The sequence below is a fragment of the Belonocnema kinseyi genome, chromosome 5 (assembly GCF_010883055.1).
Source record: "Belonocnema kinseyi isolate 2016_QV_RU_SX_M_011 chromosome 5, B_treatae_v1, whole genome shotgun sequence".
NCBI classification, from domain to species: domain Eukaryota; kingdom Metazoa; phylum Arthropoda; class Insecta; order Hymenoptera; family Cynipidae; genus Belonocnema; species Belonocnema kinseyi.
Genome location: NC_046661.1, coordinates 12,936,652 through 12,946,693, shown reverse-complemented (window position 1 = coordinate 12,946,693; position 10,042 = coordinate 12,936,652). Strand labels below are relative to the sequence as shown.

The 10,042-nt window shown below is 35.1% G+C and overlaps 1 protein-coding gene across 2 annotated transcripts; it reads right to left on the bottom strand.

The window, feature by feature from the left end:
* Nucleotides 1-4,700: 4,700 nt before the first annotated feature.
* On the bottom strand, nucleotides 4,701-8,537 carry LOC117173440 (THAP domain-containing protein 2-like). 2 transcript variants are annotated; one of them, XM_033362009.1, is made up of 5 exons: nucleotides 8,387-8,537; nucleotides 6,779-6,840; nucleotides 6,415-6,644; nucleotides 6,200-6,292; nucleotides 4,701-4,932 (listed from the first exon to the last, which is right to left on the bottom strand). In XM_033362009.1, the coding sequence occupies exons 2-5, from the start codon at nucleotides 6,835-6,837 to the stop codon at nucleotides 4,715-4,717; spliced, it is 600 nt and encodes a 199-aa protein (XP_033217900.1). In that variant the 5' UTR covers nucleotides 6,838-6,840; nucleotides 8,387-8,537; the 3' UTR covers nucleotides 4,701-4,714. The 2 variants fall into 2 exon arrangements, with proteins under 2 accessions (XP_033217900.1, XP_033217899.1); XM_033362008.1 differs by lacking the exon at nucleotides 8,387-8,537 and having other exon boundaries at nucleotides 6,779-6,934.
* Between the last annotated feature and the right edge of the window lie 1,505 nt (nucleotides 8,538-10,042).

The following is a 10,042-nucleotide window of genomic DNA, read 5'->3' as shown; positions in this document are numbered from 1 at the left end:
GTAATCTATTTCTGTTGCTCCCTTTCCTATGAATGTGATCTCCCCTTCCTCTTATCCTTTCGTAGTTCCATTGCATATAAACTATCCTGTTTCTCCTATCATGTCTAGTAACTTCCTCCCCTCCCTGTCCGTCTCTCTATGTTTGGAGTGCCTTATATATGCCTCCTTTTCTTCATCCCATAACCCTCCTCCTTGTTCGCCAGTCCATGTATTTAAGTCGACGCCTATTAAATCCAATTCTTCCTTCTTTTCCTCCATCCACCTCCTTATTACTCTCCAGCCTTCCTCTTCCCCTCTTCTTCTGTATACACACACCACCGCTATTTCTACTTTCCCAATTATAATTTTTCTTACTATTGTTCCATCCTTTTCCTCCATGTTCCCATCTTTTCTCCCTTTTACTGCTAATTCTTTTTTCACCCTTAATACCATGCCGCCCATCCCTCTCCCTTTAACGTGTTCTTTTCTTGCTTCTTGCATTGTCCACACATACCCTTTCGGTAACAGCTTTTTTATTCCCTTCCAGTCCTTCTCATCTGCCCAAGTTTCACTCATCATAATAACATCCCATTTTTCCAACTCCTCAAAAAATCCGTTATTCTTGTTCTTCAAACCTGACAAATTCCAGAAAGCTTTTTTCACGTTTCTCACTTCCCTTCCCTCTTCTTTCCTGTGACTTTGTTTCCCCTTTGCCGTTTGGAAACCCCTCTTATTTATTTCTAGACTCTTTTACGTCTCCCTTCTCCCTACCTTTCGCAAGACTATTTCCTTTTTTCCTTAATTCTTCTCATTCTTCATCTCAGCACCATTCCTCCCCATTTATCCATAACCTGTCTCTCCTTATCCACACCATATAGCCCTTTTTCCTCTCTACCCAAGCCCTCTGCTCTATTTGCCATCTCCTTTTCCTCTCCCTCCATGTCAAATCTTCTTCAATTCTTTCCCTTCTTCCTCTCAATAATTTTTTTCCCTCCATAATTTTCTTTTTCTCCTCCTCACTCTCCACTTTTACTAGAAACAATCCTTCCTTTGTCCCTCTTATTCTCTTGACACCTTCTACCCTAACCTGCACTCTAATGTCTCGCAAAAGATTTTATATTTCCACTTCTCCTGTTTCGCTCTCCACTTTTAATACCTTAACTACTATATTATTTTTCCTCTTTGCCCTTTCTTCCCCTTCTAATCTTCTTTCAATCTCACTGAGTCTTTTCTTTAACCTTTCATTCTCACTTCGGACGTTCTTTTCATTCCCTTGAACTATTTCCTCATTTTCTGTTTTTCCCCCTTATGCTCATTCCTAATTTCTAGACTGGATACCCGCTCTTCTAACTGTTTTATTTCTCTAGATCTGTGTTCGTCAACCTCTCTCTGTCTATTCTCAATGCTCTCTAGCTTACCCCAAACCTTGTCTTTCTCCTCCTTCCAGCGTTTATCCCATTCTTCGCATTTTTCTCTGACCTTTTTCACTTCCCCCCTTACATCGTTTCCCTGCCTATTCATATCCCTATTCATGTCATCCAATCTCTTTTTGTTTCCTCTCCAAACCCTTTAATGAGAGCTTCCAATTTTTCAAACATCCCTCCATCCCTCTCTGGTGTTTTCCGTTTAATTCTAACTCTCTTGTTATCCTGATCCCTTTCTACCTCATCTTTCCCAGTCACTCTATTCCTATTTCCCCCCTTTACTGCTATTCGCGCTTGCCTTTTTTTGCTATTCGTCCAGACATCTGTTCGAACCCGCGTTGCCTAGCTTATTAAGGCGTTGTAAATTTGAGGGCCTTCCAAGTTGCTTGCCCGTACCTGAGTCCGTTACCCTCCCCACACGGGTCGACTTCTCGGCACTTTCATCACCGCTGCTGTCACTGCGATAAACGTCACCCGCCCCTCCACTGCCAATGATTTCAGCAACGTCAGCTGTTGCTGCCAATACGGTTTTCTGCTCTGTGTGATCGTCTAGTAACTGTTGCCCTCTGGTGCCAGTTTGTGGACTTCGCATCGTCGGCATCCTACCTTACCCAAAACTCCGTGACGTTTCGCGCCTTTATCACCCACCTCTTGTCCCCCTGACCAAGCAACTATTTTCCACTCCTAACCTCAAAAACTTCACACACTCCAAATTTTCACTTCAAACCACTCACTTTCACCCTTCACACCTTTGCCTTCACTCACTCTTCCTCCTTTACACTCGATCTCCGCACTCTCTGCCTTTTCTGTATCCACTCACCCTTATTCCCTTCACCAAAGCCAAAAATACACCACTTGACAAAAAAGAGTTCTTTCGCGATCGGTATCGGAAACGGAAGCCATTTGGTATCTAGTGAAAATTTTGAATGAGATTTTTGGATCTATAAAAAAAAAATAATTTTTTATATTTTTTGAAAATTTCCAAATTTTTTCTTCAGAAGCGTATCAAATGCGGACTCGATTGGACAAATCCTTCAAAAGTTAGCGTGGCTACAACATTCAGGCAACCATTCACACAGGCACACAGACAGACACCTATAGAAAAATCGTATTTTTTGCTTATTTGTTTTAGTTTTCTTTTTTGCTTATTAAACTATTTTTTATTTAAAATACAAATTTTTTAAAAATATTTGGTATTACATTTGTTGTTAAAAATGAGTATTTCCAGGTTGAAAATGAAAATATTTGATAGAAAATTCATTTTTTTTTTAAATTAATTTCTCTCGACTGGTATTTAAACTATTCGATTTTAGCTCGAAAATTTATCGTTTAAACTTGTAAACTAATGTATTTTCTACAAAAATCGTATTTATTGGTAGAAAATCCATTTTGTTTAAATCTGTTTTAATTAAAAATTCCAAACAGTCAATGTTTATTCCAAGATAGGAAGCTTTACACAACGTATATCAATTTTCAACGGAAGAGATGCAATTTTAAATAAAATGTTGAAATTTTAACAACAAAAATGAATATTTCAGAAAGTAATTTAGTTTTTAACCCAAGAAAATTAATTTAAAAAAAAAAAACAATTAATTTTCACAATATTAAATTTTTAATAAAATATTTAAATTCCCAGGCAACAAAAATTCACTTGTAATTTAAAAAATAAAAATTGTCAACTGAAAATATGAATCTTAAACCCAAAAATTAATTTTGAACAAACTATTTCATTCCAAAAATATGAATTTTCTATTAAAAAATATAATGCTTGATATTTCAACAAACAAATTTTTTAGTTTAAATGAAAAACAGTTCAGTTTAACTAAAACAGAAGAATTTTCCACAAAGCACATCAATCTTCTAAATAAAAAAAAATAAAACAGATTAATTTTCAACCAAAAAGTTGCATTTTTAATGAAAATATGGATTTTCTACAAAAAATAAAAACGGATTTTCGACAAAATGCATACATTTTTATTCAAATGGTTGAATTTTCAACCAAAAATATTAACTTTCTAACGAAAAATATGATTCTTTTAGCAATTATTCAAATTTATAGTCTCTAAAAGATCACTTCTTAACAAAAAATGGAATTTCAATATTCATTTTTTAAAAATTACAATTTAGGGAAGCAAATATTCTACGGAATAGTTTAATTTTTAACCGAATGGTTGATTTTTCTGCCAAAGGACCCCGCACTAAATGTATGGGAAAAATCTAGATGGATAGTGGAATCCAGAAATGGCCACTTAAAGTCCATTTTCAAGTTCTTCTAGAAAACCATTCCGATGGCTCATGTACACAATCTAAGGGACTTCTTTCGTATTGCTGGTGCCATAATTAATCGATACCATCCTGTTATCGAGATGCAAGGCGCTACAGCAGAGCTTGCAAGAGAATATATAGCGAGAGCTCGTGAGCCAAATATTGTGCAAGCGCGGGTAGAAGTGGACAATATGCGCTACGGAAATTCAAATTGGAATCGCCTGCATGAACTTCAAGTACCACAATTTCCTCGCCTTACATTGGAAGAAATACGCGATATAACAATTGGCGTGTATTAAATATAACTTGCCCCATCTTACGTTCAAGACAAGCTGCAGCGAGAAGAAGATGAGGAGTTTCAACTAGATACGCGACTTAATGAACTTGGTTTGATCAGAGTACGAGTATTATCTCATTTCCGAAATGCGACAAGGTACCAGCTGTGGATAGCGTTCAATGAGATCGATGACATAGGACCAGACAATAACGAAACGCTTCCCGGTTATTACTGCACATGTAAGTCAGGGGCCAGAACTCTTGGCATTGCGCACATATTGCAAGCGTTTTTTGGGTACCATTTCTACCTTTAAAGAAGTGATTAATTCGTAAAGTTAAAATCTTGGGCGCTTAGCGTTTGATCGTTTTGAGAAGCGCGCTATATGAGTCAACGGTGTAGGCGAAAATATAACAGACCACGATCTGAACCGTGATTTCTATGTTGACATCGCGTTTGTAACAAAATCTGTTGTAATTCGTTTTATTCACTAAGTTTTATGTCCTAAGGACATCTGGATGTGGTAGAGCTAAATCAAACGTTCTTCGGATATACAAGTATGCTTTTGGAGAAAAAAAGTGGACCGTCAATGCTTATGCGCGTAAAGCAGGAGGATATTTTTCGCGAGTTAGTGTTCCTCTTTTCTTTCGATTCTGAAGCATGCGATTAAAAAGTTATAGCGGAGCATCTTCATTAGCCGAGAGACAATCGTACGCGGCATCAGGCAGTATTTTTTCCCCCTTCAAATCATCTGTCACGTCCAGCAAAAAGTTTAGCTTTTTTTGAGAAGTCTCAGTTGCTGTCTCGTTATTTTGAATTTCATCTGCGTCGAGTCCAGTTTTGATTGAATGATGTCCAATCGCTTCTTGGCGCTACGCGGGGAGTTGTCGTAACGATGATCGTGCAGAACCTTAGAGCGTGGTGTTGCAACTCCAGAAATGTTCCGAATTTCCTTCTTCGGTGTAGTGTAATTATTACACGCACCGATCGCTGCAATAAGAAATGTTATTAGATACTAAACACTTCACTTCTGAACCAGAAAATTGTACTTTAATACGACGAACATAAAATTTTTACTAAAAAAAGATAAAGTTTTATACGGAAAATAGAATTCATCTCTTTTCAGAAGAAATTTCATGTTTGCTGGATTGAAATGAAATTTACTGGTTCAAAAGTGAACAATTTTTTTGAGAACTTATTATTGGGTTGAAATTTCATTTTAATTCAAGAAACGTGAAATTTTTAGTAAAGAAGGATGAAGTTTCACAGAGAAAATAGAAATTGGAATAAACAGTATTAAAATTTTAATAAATAACCTTTTCAGGAAATTTAAATTTTAAATCATTCGTCAATTTTTTATAAAAACCTGCAAGTTTTAAACGAAAAGGATGAGTTGTCGATACAATTGTTCACGTTGCAACCAGCAGAAAAACTTATCCTTTTCATTTAAAACTTTTAGGCTTTCACATAAAGAATTACTAATGGCTTAAAATTTATACAGTATATAGTACTATATAGTATAACATTGAGGTCTTTAATATTATTAATTTTTTTATTAGCTACATTAATAATTTTAACAAACAATAATTTTTTTCCAACTTCAAAAAATAATAAAATCAATAATATAAGCAAAGTAAATCACAAAAATATAAAGTTCGAACTGCTTTCAAAATGTATCTCAAAATTAAATTTTATTCATATTAAACTACATATTTTCATGACTTTTTCATTTTTTTAATAATTAGTAATAGTTACTCTTACTTTTTTATATATTTTTTTTCTTTGTTTATTTGGAAACAGCATCAAGTTTTTAATTATTTTTGCTTTTTCTCAATGCAATTCAATGAAAAAGACAGACCTACTTTTTGTGGCGCCATCTGTTGGATTAGTTTAACCGACAATTCCCCTCCGAATCGTAAGAAAACAGAAAAGTGGGGGAAATACATGGGGCTGGTTCGGGTACATTTTCGAAAAATGATAATGATTGAAGTACATCGTGCACATTATTTGAAAACAGATAAAATAAAGAGAGGAATGAAGATATAGTGGAACCTTTCTGTAAAGTGATCTGACCAAGTAATACCTCTATTATTTAGTGAACTGTCACTTATATAATATAAAGAACCCTCAATCGTGAAAACTAAAAAGGAAAACAATAGCAAAAATTAATATAAAAAAGTATACTTGCAGTATCCCTATCCCAAATTGAACGCACAACGTTTTATACAATTAAAAGCACAAAATTATTTATACTTACGTATATTTTCTTTATTGCTCGAGATCTCATTACAATTTTCACCAACACTCTCTTCCAAATTACACAAGCCTCCAGGTAACTTGGCGGAGTTTGCTACATACAGAAAGAAACGGGAATTAATTAAAAAAGTGTACAAGTAAATGCATAATAACTGTGCTTACGTACACGTTAAATGTTTGTATTAGAAGAATTAGAGAAGGAAGTTACTTCCTTACCTGTCGTACTATTCATTTCCGAAATGTCCCTATGCGGTTCAAGCGTAATTTTTGTACAAATCGTATGCAATGCTCCTGATTTCAAACGTTTCCTCACTCTCGAATCATAAGAACAGAAGCTGTCTTCTATAAAGTGATCAGAGCACAACACATTATACGAGGCAGGTATCCAGCCTCCCCAGCCTATTATCTTCACCCATTCTTGGCACAGTGTTTTATCTCGTGGAAATCTACATAATCAATTATTAAAATTAAATAGCAATCTTGCCTTTACAATCAAAAACCATATTCTTGCATATTATGAACTTCCAAATGTATGAATGTACATAGGTTAGAAATAAGAATAGAGGTTATGTTTACTTACCTGTGTAAAGTCACATTTTCGTGCATTTGCAATTTTCCACAAATTACACATCTCCCCATGCTCTGAATTAAAATTGTAAATGTCACTTTTATTAATTAATACACTACAGAACAACGACATTATTACGCATGCTCTAAACCGAGGTTCACAGGATGACAACTACTATCGGCGAGAAAATTCGAGTACTCTGGCTATGGCGCTGAATAAGTATGTGGAGAAAAAATGGTAGGTTAACGATAGAGGTATCATTTTAAAGGTGCAAATGTTGTACATTAATGAGCCGAAAAGTAATATTCGAAAAAATTATTTGTAGCTTACAGATCTGAAAATACGATGAAAAGTGAGGAAATTTGTTAGCTTTTATAAACAGTGAACTTTGAAGCATAGTTTTTTGTTGAAAAAATAATGGGAAAAATCTGAAAAAATTCATGGTGGTACATTAAACAAATTTGAACAGATTGCCGTCGAAAAATTTGCAAAATATAAATAATTGTTCGTTTTTTGTGAATAAATATGCGAACACACTATCTTCAGTTCTAATGAAGATAATGAAGTGATTGAAATTGGAGGTAGTTAGTTGAACTATTTGTAATAATTTACAATTTGAAGGAAGTATGTGCTACTTGTTGTCTTCGTACAAATTCCGATATTTGAAGTCAGTTTTTTATATAGGAAAGCAAGTGCGAGAGCCCAGCGTGATGCCGTTTTTTCAAGGGATCGGCCTCGGTTTTCCTCAGCCCGACCTACCTAACTTGTGCCTCCGAGCCTCACTCTGGCCTTCAAACCCATTCCCTGTGTTGAGGAAAACCGAGACCGATCCCCTGAAAAAACGGCACCACGCTCGGCTCTCGCACTTGCTTTCCTATATAAAAAACTGACTTCAAATATCGGAATTTGTACGAAGATAACAAGTAGCACATACTTCCTTCAAATTGTTAATTATTACAGATAGTTCAACTAACTACTTCCAATTTAAATCACTTCATTATCTTCTTCAGAACTGAAGATAGTGCGTTCGCATATTTATTCACAAAAAACGAACAATTATTTATATTTTGCAAATTTTTCGACGGCAATCTGTTCAAATTTGTTTAATGTACCACCATGAATTTTTTCAGATTTTTCCTATTATTTTTTCAACCAAAAACTATGCTTCAAAGTTCACTGTTTATAAAAGCTATCAAATTTCCCCACTTTTCATCGTATTTTCAGATCTGTAAGCTACAAATAATTTTTTCGAATATTACTTTTCGGCTCATTAACGTACAACATTTGCACATTTAAAATGATACCTCTTTCATTAATCTACCATGTTTTCTTCACATACTTATTCAACGTCAAAGCCAGAGGACTAGAATTTTCTCGCTGATAGTATATACTGAGGTTATGTTCCTGTAAATATTGTCAATTGAGTTTGTCAATGTACGTGCTTATTTATCTCTGTGTGTTTTGTACAGAATTAAGTTGACAAATTGTGACCTAGAAAGTATGGGTAAGTAATACAGATTTAATTGTAATCGTTAAATGATATAAAATGAGCAGATTGAATAATGTGACAGTATAATTTTAGGTGATAAGTTGTTGTGGTTGTCAAGTAATGTCACTCACTCGCACACTTCTCGCAGAAGAAAAGGAGATAACAAATGACAGTGCGCATGTCCCTTCCTTGCGAGCATTGTGTTTAAACTCAATAAATGTACAATTACCGCAGTCAGAACGTATGTACGGAGATCGGTCTCCTTATTATTACTCCGTGGAAAATATAAACATGTGGGCGCTGCCATGTTTGTCGCGGGACATCAAAAGATGGCGGACATCCCCCTCTATTGCAACAACCCCGCAATGGCATGCCTAGTCCCTTGTTCCCTGTGTCCATGCGGTGAAGGAAATACAACAGTTCGCTCACTACCACTAGAACTACTAGTGTCACTAAATCTGTCCTCTTTCTTTATTTCACTTGTCTCACTCGACATCAAAGTTTAACAGTTCAAAGCACTACCAGCAGGCACCGTTGACTCAGTGCTAAGTTCGTGGCAGCGTAAAGTAAGCGAAGCGCTGCGTACAAGCAAGAGAACCACAATTTCGGGCGCATGCGTTAGTGAATATATATGTACACGTTGTGTGTTTTAAATTTGCAGTTAAAATCAAAACTATATAAAATTTGAATGTACTTTGAAAAAATTAATGTTAAATGAAGCACAGGTGACATAAAATTGTACATAAAATAATATTGTACCCATTGAGAAAGCCATATTACATTATTGGACATTAATCCTTTCTAAAATGAATAAATTGAAAATGCTTCACATGTAGTTCAAGAAGTATTTTATTACAGAAAACGTTTTCTCTGAAGTCGAAATACACTGCAGTGTCGAAAATACTTAAAATCATGTACAATATGAAACTAAATTATCTAAAATAATTCTTAATATTATTAATACATGTTATACTTGTACAATATGAAATTTCGTAACTTTGGCTTTTATGAACCAAGAAGATAAAAGGTGGGAATGATTACATAAAGCTTCGTATTTATGTTTTAATACAAATATATATGATTAAAATATATCTAGCTTTTAAATGAAGTCTCGTTGTCAACATGAATGGAGATAAAATCACATTGATTTTTATTACAAACTTATAATTAAATTTATATCTAATTTTAAAAAGAACTCTGGTTGCAGTCATTAATAAACATTAATTTACATTAATGTTATATTACAAATATATTATTAAAATATTTGCCAATTCAGCCAGAAAAGAGGAAAGTATGTTTTTACTTAAAAGAATACTCACTGCCATTTACGTATTCCGAGCCCTTTATGCTTTTCGCATTTTGAATAAGCTGATTCATGACAGATTCGTTCTTGCGCCTTCGCACACCGTCGCGATGACGTTGAACCCAGCCTCTTTCAAAGCTTTTAGAACTTCTGTTATGCAGTTTCAATACTCCTGATCATAAACACGAGCGCATGATCTACAAATTTCTTGGTGCGCAACAAACCCCAATCCTCAAAACCAAAAATTTTATCAGCTCTCTGGTCGTCTTCAAGTCCAAGGCCCAACAGCAATTCGTCCCACACCAGAGCTGCCAGATCGTGGATGGAAATTACCCCCACCATACCTACCGTTTGGGAGCCGCAAAACAGAAAGTGCATGATAACCACTGTGAGTTCGTATGTAAGCCGAAAATGCACGATTCGACCTCGGAGTTCTGCTGTACGATGATTGCCGATCTGAAGGCTTCGGAAGATTTCGGTGGTC